Source organism: Bufo bufo, chromosome 11, assembly GCF_905171765.1.
Source record: "Bufo bufo chromosome 11, aBufBuf1.1, whole genome shotgun sequence".
Lineage (NCBI taxonomy): Eukaryota > Metazoa > Chordata > Amphibia > Anura > Bufonidae > Bufo > Bufo bufo.
Window position 1 is genome coordinate 101,914,865 of NC_053399.1, and position 17,484 is coordinate 101,932,348.

The 17,484-nt window shown below is 52.8% G+C and overlaps 2 protein-coding genes across 4 annotated transcripts in view; one reads left to right on the forward strand and one right to left on the reverse strand.

Annotated features, from left to right (window-relative positions):
• The first annotated feature begins 283 nt into the window (after nt 1-283).
• On the forward strand, nt 284-3,746 carry LOC120981586 (mucin-1-like). Its single transcript, XM_040411124.1, has 2 exons — nt 284-1,676; nt 1,726-3,746. The coding sequence occupies exons 1-2, from the start codon at nt 284-286 to the stop codon at nt 3,744-3,746; spliced, it is 3,414 nt and encodes a 1,137-aa protein (XP_040267058.1).
• A 2,915-nt stretch (nt 3,747-6,661) lies between these two features.
• Nucleotides 6,662-17,484, reverse strand: part of PBXIP1 (PBX homeobox interacting protein 1) — a 50,237-nt gene continuing 39,414 nt past the window's right edge. Inside the window, exons 3-13 of one of the 3 annotated variants that reach the window (XM_040411873.1) lie at nt 14,401-14,461; nt 14,263-14,324; nt 14,070-14,181; nt 13,899-13,985; nt 13,589-13,801; nt 13,476-13,499; nt 13,322-13,398; nt 12,631-12,756; nt 10,792-12,146; nt 9,367-10,299; nt 6,662-9,315 (exon numbers count right to left, since the gene is read on the reverse strand). In XM_040411873.1, the coding sequence (XP_040267807.1) occupies nt 8,838-9,315; nt 9,367-10,299; nt 10,792-12,146; nt 12,631-12,756; nt 13,322-13,398; nt 13,476-13,499; nt 13,589-13,801; nt 13,899-13,985; nt 14,070-14,181; nt 14,263-14,324; nt 14,401-14,461 (3,528 nt within the window). In that variant the 3' untranslated portion in view covers nt 6,662-8,837. Of the gene's footprint in view, nt 10,300-10,791; nt 12,147-12,630; nt 12,757-13,321; nt 13,399-13,475; nt 13,500-13,588; nt 13,802-13,898; nt 13,986-14,069; nt 14,182-14,262; nt 14,325-14,400; nt 14,462-17,484 lie in introns of all 3 variants that reach the window. The other 2 variants (XM_040411872.1, XM_040411874.1) reach the window with 2 other exon arrangements.

A 17,484-nucleotide genomic window follows, 5' to 3' on the forward strand; every position in this document is an offset into this window, starting at 1 on the left:
CTCCCCCTGCGGATGGCGTCCGTACTGCGCCCCCTAAAGATGGTGTCCGTACTGCGCCCCCTGCAGATGGTGTCCGTACTGCGCCCCCTGCGGATGGGGTCCGTACTGCGCCCCCTGCGGATGGCGTCCATACTGCGTCCCCTAAAGATGGTGTCCGTACTGCGCCCCCTGCGGATGGCGTCCATACTGCGCCCCCTAAAGATGGTGTCCGTACTGCGCCCCCCTGCGGATGGCGTCCGTACTGCGCCCCCTGCGGATGGCGTCCGTACTGCGCCCCCTAAAGATGGTGTCCGTACAGCGCCCCCCTGCGGATGGCGTCCATACTGCGCCCCCTAAAGATGGTGTCCGTGCTGCGCCCCCTGCGGATGGCGTCCATACTGCGCCCCCTAAAGATGGCGTCCGTACTGCGCCCCCTGCGGATGGCGTCCGTACTGCTCCCCCTGCGGATGGCGTCCGTACTGCGCCCCCTGCGGATGGTGTCCGTACTGCGCCCCCTGCGGATGGTGTCCGTACTGCGCCCCCTGCGGATGGCGTCCGTACTGCTCCCCCTGCGGATGGCGTCCATACTGCGCCCCCTAAAGATGGCGTCCGTACTGCGCCCCCTGCGGATGGCGTCCGTACAGCTCCCCCTGCGGATGGCGTCCGTACTGCGCCCCCTGCGGATGGCGTCCGTACTGCGCCCCCTAAAGATGGTGTCCGTGCTGCGCCCCCTGCGGATGGCGTCCGTACTGCGCCCCCTAAAGATGGTGTCCGTACTGCGCCCCCTAAAGATGGCGTCCGTACTGCTCCCCCTGCGGATGGCGTCCCTACTGCGCCCCCTGCGGATGGCGTCCATACTGCGCCCCCTAAAGATGGTGTCCGTGCTGCGCCCCCTAAAGATGGTGTCAGTACTGCGCCCCCTGCGGATGGCGTCCGTACTGCTCCCCCTGCGGATGGCGTCCGTACTGCTCCCTCTGCGGATGGCGTCCGTACTGCGTCCCCTGCGGATGGCGTCCGTACTGCTCCCCCTGCGGATGGCGTCCGTACTGCGCCCCCTGCGGATGGCGTCCGTACTGCTCCCTCTGCGGATGGCGTCCGTACTGCGCCCCCTGCGGATGGCGTCCGTACTGCGCCCCCTGCGGATGGCGTCCGTACTGCGCCCCCTAAAGATGGCGTCCGTACAGCGCCCCCTCCGGATGGCGTCCGTACTGCGCCCCCTGCGGATGGCGTCCGTACAGCTCCCCCTGCGGATGGCGTCCGTACTGCGCCCCCTGCGGATGGTGTCCGTACTGCGCCCCCTGCGGATGGCGTCCATACTGCGCCCCCTGCGGAAGGCGTCCATACTGCTCCCCCTGCGGATGGCGTCCATACTGCGCCCCCTAAAGATGGTGTCCGTGCTGCGCCCCCTGCGGATGGCGTCCATACTGCTCCCCCTGCGGATGGCGTCCGTACTGCTCCCCCTGCGGATGGCGTCCATACTGCGCCCCCTAAAGATGGCGTCCGTACTGCGCCCCCTGCGGATGGCGTCCGTACAGCTCCCCCTGCGGATGGCGTCCGTACTGCGCCCCCTGCGGATGGTGTCCGTACTGCTCCCCCTGCGGATGGCGTCCGTACTGCTCCCCCTGCGGATGGCGTCCCTACTGCGCCCCCTGCGGATGGCGTTGCGGATGGCGTCCATACTGCGCCCCCTAAAGATGGTCCGTGCTGCGCCCCCTGCGGATGGCGTCCATACTGCGCCCCCTAAAGATGGTGTCAGTACTGCTCCCCCTGCGGATGGCGTCCATACTGCTCCCCCTGCGGATGGCGTCCGTACTGCTCCCTCTGCGGATGGCGTCCGTACTGCGTCCCCTGCGGATGGCGTCCGTACTGCGCCCCCTGCGGATGGCGTCCGTACTGCGCCCCCTGCGGATGGCGTCCGTACTGCGCCCCCTGCGGATGGCGTCCGTACTGCTCCCCCTGCGGATGGCGTCCGTACTGCGCCCCCTGCGGATGGCGTCCCTACGGCGCCCCCTAAAGATGGTGTCCGTACCGCTCCCCCTGCGGATGGCGTCCGTACTGCGCCCCCTGCGGATGGCGTCCCTACTGCGCCCCCTAAAGATGGTGTCTGTACTGCGTCCCCTGCGGATGGCGTCCGTACAGCTCCCCCTGCGGATGGCGTCCGTACTGCGCCCCCTGCGGATGGTGTCCGTACTGCTCCCCCTGCGGATGGCGTCCGTACTGCTCCCCCTGCGGATGGCGTCCCTACTGCGCCCCCTGCGGATGGCGTTGCGGATGGCGTCCATACTGCGCCCCCTAAAGATGGTGTCCGTGCTGCGCCCCCTGCGGATGGCGTCCATACTGCGCCCCCTAAAGATGGTGTCAGTACTGCTCCCCCTGCGGATGGCGTCCGTACTGCTCCCTCTGCGGATGGCGTCCGTACTGCGTCCCCTGCGGATGGCGTCCGTACTGCTCCCCCTGCGGATGGCGTCCGTACTGCGCCCCCTGCGGATGGCGTCCGTACTGCGCCCCCTGCGGATGGCGTCCGTACTGCTCCCCCTGCGGATGGCGTCCGTACTGCGCCCCCTGCGGATGGCGTCCCTACGGCGCCCCCTAAAGATGGTGTCCGTACCGCTCCCCCTGCGGATGGCGTCCGTACTGCGCCCCCTGCGGATGGCGTCCCTACTGCGCCCCCTAAAGATGGTGTCTGTACTGCGTCCCCTGCGGATGGCGTCCGTACCGCTCCCCCTGCGGATGGCGTCCGTACTGCGCCCCCTAAAGATGGTGTCTGTACTGCGTCCCCTGCGGATGGTGTCCGTACTGCGCCCCCTGCGGATGGTGTCCGTACTGCGCCCCCTGCGAATGGTGTCCGTACTGCGCCCCCTGCGGGTGGTGTCCGTACTGCGCCCCCTGCGGATGGCGTCCGTACTGCTCCCCCTGCGGATGGCGTCCCTACTGCGCCCCCTGCGGATGGCGTTGCGGATGGCGTCCATACTGCGCCCCCTAAAGATGGTGTCCGTGCTGCGCCCCCTGCGCATGGCGTCCATACTGCGCCCCCTAAAGATGGTGTCCGTACTGCTCCCCCTGCGGATGGCGTCCGTACTGCTCCCTCTGCGGATGGCGTCCGTACTGCGTCCCCTGCGGATGGCGTCCGTACTGCTCCCCCTGCGGATGGCGTCCGTACTGCGCCCCCTGCGGATGGCGTCCGTACTGCTCCCTCTGCGGATGGCGTCCGTACTGCGCCCCCTGCGGATGGCGTCCGTACTGCTCCCCCTGCGGATGGCGTCCGTACTGCGCCCCCTGCGGATGGCGTCCGTACTGCGTCCCCTGCGGATGGCGTCCGTACTGCGTCCCCTGCGGATGGCGTCCGTACTGCGCCCCCTGCGGATGGCGTCCCTACGGCGCCCCCTAAAGATGGTGTCCGTACCGCTCCCCCTGCGGATGGCGTCCGTACTGCGCCCCCTGCGGATGGCGTCCCTACTGCGCCCCCTAAAGATGGTGTCTGTACTGCGTCCCCTGCGGATGGCGTCCGTACCGCTCCCCCTGCGGATGGCGTCCGTACTGCGCCCCCTAAAGATGGTGTCTGTACTGCGCCCCCTAAAGATGGTGTCTGTACTGCGTCCCCTGCGGATGGTGTCCGTACTGCGCCCCCTGCGGATGGTGTCCGTACTGCGCCCCCTGCGGATGGTGTCCGTACTGCGCCCCCTGCGAATGGTGTCCGTACTGCGCCCCCTGCGGGTGGTGTCCGTACTGCGCCCCCTAAAGATGGTGTCCCGTACTGCGCCCCCTAAAGATGGTGTCCCGTACTGCGCCCCCTAAAGATGGTGTCCGTACCGCACCCCCTAAAGATGGTGTCCGTACTGCTCCCCCTGCGGATGGCGTCCGTACTGCGCCCCCTAAAGATGGTGTCCGTACTGCTCCCCCCTAAAGATGGTGTCCGTACCGCGCCCCCTGCGGATGGTGTCCGTACTGCGCCCCCTGCGGATGGTGTCTCGTACTGCGCCCCCTAAAGATGGTGTCCGTACTGCGCCCCCTAAAGATGGTGTCCGTACCGCGCCCCCTAAAGATGGTGTCCGTACTGCGCCCCCTAAAGATGGTGTCCGTACTGCGCCCCCTAAAGATGGAGTCCGTACTGCTCCCCCTGCGGATGGCGTCCGTACTGCTCCCCCTGCGGATGGCGTCCGTACTGCTCGCCCTGCGGATGGTGTCCGTACTGCGCCCCCTGCAGATGGTGTCCGTACTGCGCCCCCTGCAGATGGTGTCCGTACTGCGCCCCCTGCAGATGGTGTCCGTACTGCGCCCCCTGCAGATGGTGTCCGTACTGCGCCCCCTGCAGATGGTGTCCGTACTGCGCCCCCTGCAGATGGTGTCCCGTACTGCGCCCCCTGCAGATGGTGTCCCGTACTGCGCCCCCTGCAGATGGTGTCCGTACTGCGCCCCCTGCAGATGGTGTCCGTACTGCGCCCCCTGCAGATGGTGTCCCGTACTGCGCCCCCTGCAGATGGTGTCCCGTACTGCGCCCCCTGCAGATGGTGTTCCGACCTGGAGGCCAGGGTGTTGGAGGCACAGGAGGATGCTCCGGACTCTTGTCCTCCGGGGAAGTTGTTTGTTCCCCCCGAATTACGTCACAAGGTGTTCGAGGAACATCACTGTACGGTGCTTGCTGGGCACCCTGGGAGCAGATCGACTGTCGATCTCATCTCTCGCAGATTCTGGTGGCCGGGGTTGCGTAAGTGTATTGAGGACTATGTGTCAGCCTGTGGTACCTGTGCACGTGCTAAGGTGACACATACTCGGCCTTCCGGATCTCTGCTTCCATTGCCCATCCCGTCCAGACCTTGGACCCATTTGTCCATGGACTTTATCACGGATTTACCGAATTCTTCAGGAAAGACCGTGATTCTGGTGGTTGTCGATCGTTTTAGTAAAATGGCGCACTTTATTGCATTACCTAGTCTACCCAATGCTAAAACTCTTGCGCAGGTGTTTGTCGACAACATCGTGAAACTACATGGCATTCCCTCTGATGTGGTGTCCGATAGAGGGACAGATTCTGGAGAGCGTTCTGTGCTCGTCTGTGTGTACAATTGTCCTTCTCTTCGGCTTTTCATCCTCAGTCGAACGGACAGACGGAGCGCACTAATGAGAATCTGGAGACTTGAGATGTTTTGTCTCGGAGAACCAGGAGGAGTGGTCTTCATTCTTGTCGTTAGCTGAGTTTGCATATAAATAATCGTAGATAGAAGTCCACTGATAAGTCGCCGTTTTTTGGTGCATATGGGTTCCACCTGCAATTTGGCACATTTTCTGGTAATTAGACTTCTGTTATACCTGAAGAGGAACGATTATCCTCTTCTTTGTCATCTATTTGGCGGAAAATTCAAAATAATCTGAAAAAAAAAGGGCAACAAGTATAAGCGTGCGGCTGACAGGAGACGTAGGAGTGGTCCGGACCTGAGAGCGGGTGATTCTGTGTGGCTGTCCACAAGAAACATTAAGTTGAAAATACCTTTTTGGAAGTTGGGCCCAAGGTTTATTGGTCCATATAAGATCACTGCCATTGTTAACCCTGTAGCTTTTCGTCTTGAACTTCCTCAGGCTTTGAAGATTCATAAGTCGTTGTTGAAGAAAAATGACGAACCATCCAGAGGCCACACGTAGAAGGGGAGTACTGTCACGGTCTCTCCCGTGACAGGGGTCAGAAGATCTAAGAGACTGGCTGCATGTGATGTGACCTGACAGCCTCTTTAGTTTCACTTGTTTCTGTGTTGTTGCTGGGTATGACCACACCTCTGGTCTCAGGTGTAGCTTAAGTGGTCATTCCAACTCCTCTATTTAGTCTGGTCTCACCCATCTTTCTATGCAGTTGATAGCTCCTTTTAGTTGTGAAGAGCTGGTGTCTGGTTCTCCTCAAAGTTCCTGCTCGTCCGCATACTTTGGAGTTAAGCGTCTTTCCTTTATTTCTTGTTTGTTGTTTTACCCTACTTTTTGGTATTAGGCCTGAGAGAGTCTCCTGTTCCTTCAGCTGGGAAGGAACAGGTCATCTCTTGTCCTGACACTATTTCCAGGGCCTCTGTAGTGTCAGATAGGGCCCTAGGTTCCAGCGTATGAACATTCCTACCATCAAGGTCTGTTCATACTTATAGTAGTCAGGGCTCGGTTTAGGGACCCCCTTGTCCTCTCCTCCGGACCCCTCTATCCTCTCTCTGGACCACTCTATCCTCTTCCGGATCCCTCTATCCTCCCTCCTCTGGACCCCCCTGTCCACTCCTCCAGACCCCTCTGTTCCCCTCCGGACCCCCCTGTCCTCTCCTACGGACCCCTTTATCCTCCTCTAGTCCCCCTGTCCTCCCTCCTCCGGACCCCTCTGCCCCCCCCCCCCCCGACTCTCTTAAAGCTGGGTTGGCAGCCTCAGGAACTGTCTTAACCACTTGGAAATGTTCTTGCATTGGGTGATGGAGGAAGGGTGCAGAGATGGGCGCATGGTTGTCTCTTAGAGGTTTGGGATCTGCTTTACATCACTGCAGAATCACTGCTCCCCATAGGTGCACTGTATCTACCTGCCCCTCAGTCCACACACGTCTCCGGGTGGATTGTGTATGTACATCACATGTAGGAGGGTGGTGGACACCCCGGGTCTGTTACGTGTGTACGGCCTCTGCCCACTCAGGAGAGAGCGCCCCACAGTGACTCAAGAAACAACTGCAATGTTTTAAAGTTTTATCTCCAAAGTGCATTAGTTCAGTGAGTTAAATTAAAACCGCAAACGGCATAAAACACACAAAAAACAAACAAAGCGCAACCCAGTGTGGACGAGAAGAGAAGTGGTGAAACAGGGCCATCCACCATACACTGCCTTCAGGAAGGACACACTCACACAGGCACGGTCTGGGACAGGGTTTTATAGCGAAAGGTAGAAATGATTCATGAAGGAAGGAAGTATGAAGGAAGAGGAAACATGAAGAAGGGCGGAGAAGACTGAAGGAACAAGCACAAAGGAAGGAAAAGTATGAAGGAAGAGAAAGCAAGAAGAAGAAGGGCAGAGAAGACTGAAAGAACAAGCAAAAAGGAAGGAAAAGTATGAAGGAAGAGGAAGCATGAAGAAGAAGGGTGGAGAAGACTGAAAGAACAAGCAAAAGGGAAGGAAAAGTATGAAGGAAGAGGAAGCATGAAACGTGGAGAAAACAGGTATAGAAGATAGGAGAAGCCACACATGAAGGGAAAGCATTAAAGCAGTTGTCCGCTTCTATTGATGACCTATCCTCAGGATAGGTCATTGATCTCAGATCAGCGGGGGTCTGACTCCCGGCACCCTCGCCGATCAGCTGTGTGAAGAGACCGCAGTGCTCATACGAGCGCTGCCTTCTCTGCTCAGTTTACCTGCTCACTGCAGCTATTGCGGTGGTGATCGGTGTAATACTACAGAGCCGGTCCACGGAAGTGAATAGCGGGGGTGCCACCAATCTGATATCGTCCTATCCTGAGGATAGGTCATCAATAGTAAAAAGCAGACAACCCCTTTAAGGATGGAGAATCATATGAAGGGGAATCATGATGGCAGAAGTATGAAGAAGCAGGAAGGACAGAGATGGAAAAGGAAGGATGGAGCTGCATGAAGGCCAAAGAGGCCAGATGGAAAATAATGAAGGTAAGGAGGATGATGATGCATGAAGGATTGAGAATTACAAAGGAAGGACAAAAAATGAGGGAAGAAGAAAGGAGAAGTAGGAAGGAAAGGAGAAAAAGAATGGAAGAAGCATCATGAATGAAGGTTGGAGAAGCAGAAAGGGTGGAGAATCAGGATGATGGATGGAGGAAGAAGTAGGAAGAGAGAAGCACGAAGGGGAGAGAGGAAAGCTTAAAGGGTAAACATGAAAGACAGAGAAGCCTGAAGAAGGGGAAGCACAAAGGATGGGACAGCTGGAAGGAAAGGGACTCACAAGAACAAAGGAGAAGGAAATAGAAGTATGGAGGAAATGGAGGAAATGCATGAAGGAAGGAAGGGGAAGTATGACATTTTCAGAGTTTTAGATTTACTTCTGACTTTGGCTAAGAACATATGCCCCAGGTCCTGTGTGGCTCCGTTCCTATCGCCAGTGTTTCAGCACAGCTGTGCCCATCAATAACCCCTTATCATCCACTTCACAGGGGTTCTGTTTTGCTTCCACTGCATCTACATAGGCTTAAGATATTGGGGTTACCTCAGGTCCGTGTCTTATCAGCTGGCCCAACACTACAGGTGGCCATTTTCTTTAGCCTTGTAATTTGCGGCTGGTCTGTTAAGACTGTGGCTGCGGAGGACTCTGACTCCTGCCTTGTCTATGGGCAGTGAAACCCTCGACAGACTCATGACCACAAAAACAAGATAGAAACCAATCACATTTGAGCTTTTAACTTCCAGCCATGATGTGACTGGAGATGGCTTACTGACCCTCTCCACTCTCTGCTGGTCTCACAATAGATTACTGTAAGAAGTGGCATTATCCTACAACTACTTCCCATTTTCTTAGCACAAAGAGGATGGAAGGAAAAACAGGATAAAAACACAGCAACGTGAAAAGAAGATGGAAAACCAGAAGGAACAACCGTAAGGTGGGACGGACTGCCGATTCCAGGGGGAGCAGGATAAGGGATGCAACCAACAAAGTCCAGTGACCTCAAACAACGCAAACTATAGGAGTGTGTGACCGAAACAGCAACACAACATCTTCCTGACTGTGAAGATCATCAGTGTGAGGCTAGGGCTACACGGCGACATATGCGACTGTCGCATCGCGGTGTTCCCATGTCGAAGACTATCATTATAAAAATTGTCGCACGACACATGTCGTCATGAAGCCCTAGCCTTACTGGTGAAGTGACGTGCAGCTATGGTGCAATATCTAGTATTTCCTGGGGTCATCATGCTGGTAGTCCTGCAGTCTTCTCTCTTCTTCAGGTCTGTAGCGGAAGTTGCCATGTTTATCCTTGCCTTCTTTACGTTTGTGGTGGTCTTTATCATACTTGTGATGGTAGTCCTTATCATCTTCATGTTTATGGTGGTCTTTGTCATACTTGTGGTTGTAGTCCCTGTCATCTTCATGTTTATGGTGGTCTTTGTCATACTTGTGGTGGTAGTCCCTGTCATCTTCATGTTTATGGTGGTCTTTGTCATACTTGTGGTTGTAGTCCCTGTCATCTTTATGTTTATGGTGGTCTTTGTCATACTTGTGGTTGTAGTCCCTGTCATCTTTATGTTTATGGTGGTCTTTGTCATACTTGTGGTGGTACTCCCTGTCATCTTCATGTTTATGGTGGTTTTTGTCATACTTGTGGTGGTAGTCCCTGTCATCTTCATGTTTATGGTGGTCTTTGTCATACTTGTGGTGGTAGTCCCTGTCCTCTTCATGTTTATGGTGGTCTTGGTCATACTTGTGGTAGTCCCCATCACTGTCCTTAGATCGTTCATGCAATTGATGGTAATTTCCATGTTTGTCCTTGCCATGCTTTTGGTGGTAGTTCCCATGCCTGTCATGAACATCATGTTGGTGGGGATGGTAGTCTCCAGGTCTGCCCTCGTTTTCTTTATGCTTGTGGTTATAAGCCTTTGATAGGTAACGTTGAGTGGGTCCGTGATCATTTTTATGGAAGGTGTCAGTCTGTCTATGTTGCTGGTTACCATCTCTCCATGATTTGTGATCAGTAGAGTGGTCATCATGGCTCTTGTGAAGTGACTGATAATGGTCATTGTGTGCGTCCTTCTCCTGTTTCTTAGGACTATCTTCGTCTTCCTTGTACTTTTCAGGGCTCTTATGTTTAAGCTTGAGGGATCCTTTTCCAAACCTCTCATCGGGCACTTTCTGCTCCTTGTTTGTGTTTTGATGTCTGTGGTTTTGTGGGTCGTACTTCTGTTTGTCATGGTTCTGCATCTGCCAGGCTCCATTTTCTTTATATTGTATATTGTGAAAGTGTTGACCATCGTGGTGCTGTCCTCCTGCTTCTCTGCCAGGCTTGGTGTGAGGGTATCTAGGCTTCTTCTCAGAATGGTGGCCATGATGATGGAATGAGCCATCATTTTTGTCATGTTTGTTGTGTTTAGGTGATTGATGATGGGTTTTGGGATGGTCTTTATTGTGATATTTGTGGTCAGATTCTTCTTCATGCTGAGAGTTTGGAGACCAGACTTTATCATTTTCATGTGCCTTGTGTTTTTTTATGGGTTTGAAGCCATGAGAGTCTACATGAAGGTCAGTGGTGAAGGGCTTGTTGTCATTGGATTGGTTGATGCTCTGGTCATACGTCTTCTCCAGTTGTCCATATTGCTTGTGGCACTTGCTGGTTTTCTGCTGCTCGTCCTTTGCACATCTACAAGAGGAATTAAGACCTAGAAGACGTTATTAGAGGAAGTGCTAGTAATAGGTCACACAAAGCAATTAATAATGGCATATTCCACAAATATGGCTGGCAGAGGGAAACGTGACAGAGCACACATGGCTGAAGACCCAATGAATGTGGATGGGTCAAATGGACAAAGTGTGTGGACAGGACAATTAATGAGCCATGTACATACAGAAGAGGGTGCAGCAGATATTAAAGGCAGAGAATTCTATACCAAAAATGGAGCTCAGACAAAGTTGGAGAATTACTTTAGGGACCATTTTGCCCAGATAAATGTAAGACATGGACTTAATATTTCCAATTTAGTCATTTCTTGCATAGAACTCGGCAACAACTACTGGGGCCACCAGTGAACCCGAGAGGTTCTAGAATCTAGACTTCTGAAAAAACAGCCAGCCAAGAAACTGACAGAGAGGACCATGGGCACCATGTTTTCTGTTTGGGCAGTAACGGACTCACCTTTTCTTGGGGACGCCTTCTCCAAAGAAGTTGGTATACACGTATCTCTCAAAGTCGTCCACAATGTCATCATTTCCCATCTCTTTTCTGGCCAGATCTTCCAGGAAATCTTCCACATCATCCACAAAATCCTTAAAGCGGATCTTGTGGTGAGAGAAGAGAGGCCCCTCGAAGAAGCCATCAAGAAGAGGCGTGAGCTCGGGCAGGTGATCTGACAGCTGGGACTTGGTCAGGTAATTCAGCAGAACCTCCTCAAACTGCTTCCTCTGCACGGGTTTCAGCTCCATGTTGAACAGGTCCACACCATCCTTCCGAGCACAGTCTTCCAGGCCAGAGCATCCCTCAGGAACCCGGTACTGATGGTCTGAGAGCTTCTTCCAGAACTTGTTGTGGTCATGGTGCCGATGGTCTTTTTCCCTGTCTTCCCGTCTCTTGTGACTGTCTGTAAAGTCCTTCTGTCCCTTCCGAGGATGGAACCCAGCCTCTGCTTCTCCCTGATGATGCCGGGCTTGTTTCTCGTGGTGATCATGATGATGGTGTGCAGACTCTTTGCTCCTGTGTTCTCTGGATTTGCTCTTCCAGTTCTCCTTCTCCTCTGGGATCTCCGCTCCCGTCTTCTCCCCATGCCGATGCTTCTTGTCCTGCCAGTGTTTGTCATCATGCTTTTTGCTCCTCCGTTCTTCATGCTGTGACTCTGGATGCGTGTCTTCTGTCCATCGCTTGCCGTGCTCCTTGACATGCTTGTAATGTGATTTTCTGAAGTCTCCTCCAGGAGTAGAGATGTTTGACTTGTCCACCCTCTTCCACTCCTTATAACCATGGTCTCTCCTTTCTTCTACCACTTGCTCCTTCCTTCTCTGCGCATGCTCTACATACTTCTTCTCCCATGTTTCGGACCTTTGAGCCTCCATTGCCAGCCTGCTGCTCATCTCCGATAGCCTTTCTTGAAGTAACGTCCCGTCCTCGCCTTCGTCACTTTTCGCCACTAGATTATCGAGCTCTTGTCTGATTGAGGTCACCAACAACCGCTGTTTATCCAGTTCCTGGCGCAACATTTGAGACTCAGCCACCAGGGTCTCCTTCTGAGCCAAGAAGCCTTCTATCTGCTGCCTGAGGGCATCCAGGTCCACCTTCATCTGGGAGTTCTCCACCACCAGAGCTTCCTTCTCCACCCCACCGCTCTTCAGAACCTCCAGCTTCTCCTGCACATTCAGCAGCTCCTCCTTTGCAGAGAGGTGCGCGGTCTCTTCTTTCAGTAGGGTGTCCTTCAGTCTGATGTTCTCCTCTGCCAGTCCTGGAGTAATGTTCCTCCCGTCACTGACAGACAGCAGAGCTTCTAACTCTTCCTTCTGTGCCTATAAATGTAAACATCTGGTCACACAGAATCCTACACCGAACATCTGTCACCAACCTCCACTCATATGTATAGAACACAGACGACAGCTCTGGATGTGACCGGAGTATAAGACATGATGTAACAGCAGGTTAGTGAGGACAGCTCTGGATGTGACTGGAGTATAAGACATGATGTAACAGCAGGTTAGTGAGGACAGCTCTGGATGTGACTGGAGTATAAGACATGATGTAACAGCAGGTTAGTGAGGACAGCTCTGGATGTGACCGGAGTATAGGACATGATGTAACAGAAGGTTAGTGAGGACAGCTCTGGATGTGACCGGAGTATAGGACATGATGTAACAGCAGGTTAGTGAGGACAGCTCTGGATGTGACCGGAGTATAGGACATGATGTAACAGTGGGTGTGAGGTCTCCAGTACTCAGATTGGATGACACAGCAGTACACAGGACAGTGAAGTGATGCATTGTGGGATCTGGTGACCTGGAGCGTGGCCTGCATGTGCCGAATCTCCTGGTTTTCCTTGGCGACCCTGTCCAGGAGGCCGCTCATGAGCTGCAGGCTGCTGGGGTCCCCGGTGAATTGGTCTGCGTGCTGCTCAATCCAGTCCTGGCCAGAGACAAGGGGTTAAACCAGTCAGACAAGGGCTGCACGTGCCACTGGGGCCAACTAAAAGTATGTACCCCCCAAACCACAGCACACGGGGTCCACAGAGTCCATGTTCCCCCCAAACCACAGCACACGGGGTCCACAGAGTCCAGGATCCCCCCAAACCACAGCACACGGGGTCCACAGAGTCCAGGATCCCCCCAAACCACAGCATACGGGGTCCACAGAGTCCATGATCCCCCCAAACCACAGCACACGGGGTCCACAGAGTCCATGATCCCCCCAAACCACAGCACACGGGGTCCACAGAGTCCAGGATCCCCCCAACCACAGCATACGGGGTCCACAGAGTCCATGATCCCCCCAAACCACAGCACACGGGGTCCACAGAGTCCAGGATCCCCCCAACCACAGCATACGGGGTCCACAGAGTCCATGATCCCCCCAAACCACAGCACACGGGGTCCACAGAGTCCAGGATCCCCCCCAACCACAGGATACGGGGTCCACAGAGTCCATGATCCCCCCAAACCACAGCATAAGGGTTCCCACAGAGTTTACTCACCTGAATGTCGGCAATGACCTGTGGCGGCCGCTCGTCTCCTCCTGTCACACTGCGAGACACGACATTCTGAGGAGGATCTGGAGGGGGGGAGGAGAGACTGGGATGAGACATGGAGGAGGCCGCACTCGCTGCGCGCGGAGGAGGCCGCACTCACCATCATCAGAGCTGAAGCTGCCGCCTGCGGAGAGAGTGGAGACCGTTAGCTGCTGGTATGGTGGGGGGCAGATATACAGCTACATAACGGCCAGCAGGAGGCGCTCCCCTCACCTGAGAAAACCAGGACACCGACACACAGGAGGCCGACGGCTGCAATCACCAGGACATTGAGGTTCAGTGAGGATCCACCATCCAGGTCCTGCTCTACGGCTTCTCTGACACTCGGGCCGACGCTGGCAGGAGGGGGGCCTCTGCCCACGCGCTTCCTGAGACCCTCCACGTCATCATCACTGCTGGAGCAGCTGACTTCCTCCAAGTCGCCCCCTGTGCAGGCAGAAGAATGGGGGCATGAGATAAGAAAGGAGCAGTAGTGTCAGGAGGAGGCTGCACAAGCCAGCAGAGCACGGATGGCACGCAGCACCTGCTCCAGCACGCGGACCCCCGCTCCTCAGGACGCCCACTGACAGGGGCTCTGGGATGAGCTGCACTAGTCTCTGAAAACAACGCGCTTCAAGACAAGAAAAAGATAGAGGGGCGGAGTTAGAGGCGGAGACATTCTAACGAGAGGCGTCCTTATCCACACACTGCTCACCTATTATGCCTGGACCTCTCGGGTCCTCCGTGTTTGAGGGTGGCCCCTGCTCCTCATCCAGCTTCTCGGGCTCCTCAGGCTTCACATGGAGTGTGGGGCCCTCAGCAATTTCCTGGAAGACAGAGTCACCTCATATTATACAGAATGACAGGCAACATGGCCGCCAAGTCAGCTCCTGACGGGCAGGTCTTACCGCGCCCGGCTTCACATCTGGCGCTGTCTCCTCACTGTCAGGGGGGGGCGCCGGTTCTAAGCCTGTAATGACCAAGACACAGGTGAGATCCCCACATTGAGGTAAAACCACTGATGTGATCCCTACACGAACCCTCACCTGCGGCTCCGACCTCTTCCGCTCCACCCTGTGCCGCTCCCACCGTCTCCACCGGGAAACTCTGCGCAGTAACAGATAACTATGTGAACGGGAGGAGCCAGATCAAGACCTCGAGGGGACAGTAACACTCACAGCCGGACATTATAACAGTGTCAGTGCATTATAAGAGGGGATATCAGTCACATACAGGAGGCCGGACCATACAGTCCAGGATTATATCAGCCCTGGAGCGTTATAAGAGGGGATATCAGTCACATAGAGGAGCCCGGACCCTACAGTCCAGGATTATATCAGCCCTGGAGCATTATAAGAGGGGATATCAGTCACATACAGGAGCCCGGACCATACAGTCCAGGATTATATCAGCCCTGGAGCATTATAAGAGGGGATATCAGTCACATACAGGAGCCCGGACCACACAGTCCAGGATTATATCAGCACTGGAGCGTTATAAGAGGGGATATCAGTCATATTGTTGTGCCTTTTCAGAAGTGTCAACAGTTATATCTACTTAGTCTAGTTATGATGAATAGTTTATAGTCACAAATTTTTTTATGGACTTCTGGGTTTGAGACTTTGTTCAGATGAAGTTGTGTTTTTGTAACCAATAGTCAATCGTCATTTAGACAGTTAGAAGATACACACCGCCTGTGGTAGTAGAGGCTTCATTGTATTTCTTATCCACAACGTGAGAAGTGTCAAGATGTTCCTCCGAGTCTATATTATAGTTGGTTCATGTATCAAAGTTTGTCCCTCAGCTCTGAGATAAGGCTTCCAGATGTCAGGTATGTGTAGTGTTGAAGATGTTGGGCATGTACGAGTTAACCCTTAATGGTATGATGCTTATAGCTTATACAACAGTGCCACCTAGGTATGAGCAGGTAACACTACACCAGTAGCAAAAGTGCATTCTGGGTAGTGTTATGACATCACATTCCTTATCAATGTACACGCCTATCTGACAATGATTGGAGAGTTCCAAACTAGGAAGGTGTGTTCATCTGATAAGTTTTTGGTTAAGAAACCACATACCAAAAAGAGAGGAAGGAAGAACAAAAAAGAAAGAGGAGGAGGAACAAAGAAAGAGAGCCGGGAGAAGGATCTTGATCATCAGAAAAACTCTTGAGAGCTGACCTTCTCACCTACCTTCTCGGGTAATGTATGGTTTTTATGCGTGTGAAGTATTGATAAATTGATTTGCTTGATATCTAGCCAAAATCCCCATTTTGTGTGGATATAGCGTTAAGGTGCTGCATCAATATGAGCGGTGTTCAGTTACGATGCATATAACTGAATAAAAGATCTAAAATTAAAACCACAAGAAAACTTCTCTGTTGGGAATCTTTATATTCCCTAGTTTGATATCAAGCCAATAAATTTACAAGCTTTATTGCAATACTAACAATACAATCCGAGATTGTTCATAGTTTTAGCAGAGCAAGGGCTCGTAACTGTCATTTTCTTGATTTAATTTTTATGCATAATCAGTTGATGGTATAACTCTAATAATTGAAAGCAGAATTGCATAAATTATTTTGTTGATACATTTGTGTTCTGGTGGCACCATCTAGTGGTGAATTTTGGGTACTGCATATCATTGTGTATCATTGAAATTTTCATTGATTAATTTTTGATTCTATTTTAAATTATTGTATAATAAATCATTTATATTTTTGCATAGACGCTTGTACTCTGTTCTTACTGATTGTTCAAAATAATTAGGTTCTCGATCGAACTCTTTTTGAGGTGTTTATATGTCCACCTCATGATCAATAACCATTTGAAAACAATTTTTCTTTTGATCTATTAGTTATATATATATATATATATTTATATATATTAAGCAGTTGTTTTATATCCCCGACATAAAATTGAGGTCACACCGAGATTGAGTTAAATCTTTGATTATTTGTGCAAATAGTAAAACGTTCCATACTTTTCATGGCTAGCCAGATTATTCATAGATCTGTGTATAACTTTGTTGTAGGAAAATGAGTGCAGCCGGTAGTGCAGCGAGTAGTGATGATGCAACAGGAGATAGTCCATCTAGCGCGGAGCAGTTAATCCATAACGTTGCTGAATATGTAAATTCACATTTAGATTTGGATCACGATGTGGCTGCATGGATAAGTGAGTTGCAGGCAGAAGCCAAGAGAGAATGTGCGGATGTGTGGACGCCACTTGGCACAGTCAGGAGACACCTAACTTATCTTAATGTGCCTAAAAATACCACCAGTAAAAACAAACACCTACTAAAGAGGTTGCTGTCAATTCTGTATGCATTATTAGAGGTCAGCACTCTCTCAGAGAGTAGACATGTGCATATAACAAAAATGCAAGCATATGTATCCCATATAGAAGAAAGATTATAATCTGCAAAGGCATCGATCGAGGACTTAAAATGCAAGCTCGATCACAGCCATGCTGCCCATCACAAATTAAAAAGTGAGGCAGAGGAGCTGCCCCTCCGTTATAGCAGTCTGCAGCAAACACACGAACTAAGCCAAACTGTAGCCAATGTTCAAAGTGATCTGTCTGATCACGAGGGATCTCCAGACCCTCCAGTTCTCACACCCCAAAATACAGATATGTCATCATCAAAACGCAATCCATCCGAGACCCTAAGCCACCCGAGGGTGATGGCATGATTACACAGGAGGCCTTGACCCGATTAAGTCAGGCGTTTCAAGCTGTAACTGCCTTACTAGGCGCTAGCGACGCAAAAGGCCACAGAAGTGTCCCTCCACGTCCTCCTTTAGAGAGGGATGTTAGGGTTAAGTCACCTGTGCCAAGTGGGTCTGATGGAAGTGATCGGAGTAGGAGTGATTGTGACAGTGATGTGGGGAAGCGTGTGGCCTATTCCCCACCGCGCAGGCATAAGTTTGCCCATAAGTGGGATGAGAGTTCCAGGCGACCGTCATATGCTGAGGTGGTCTCTAGAAAGAAAAATACTCCGTGTTCAGAAGGGGATCAGAGCTCCTCGAGTATCATTACATTTCTAAATGCCACTGTCCCTAAACTCTCTAAGAGAGGTTCTCCTGAAATTGCTGATCACTTAGAACTGAACCAGTCCACCATGGATTC

Excerpts from the sequence above, each read along its gene's own strand:
- LOC120981586 (XM_040411124.1), top strand. The coding sequence starts at position 284 with ATGGTGTCCGTACAGCGCCCCCCTGCGGATGGCGTCCATACTGCGCCC. Across the intron at positions 1,677-1,725 it reads TACTGCGCCCCCTAAAGATG|ATGGTGTCAGTACTGCTCCC; the intron begins GTCCGTGCTGCG and ends CGCCCCCTAAAG.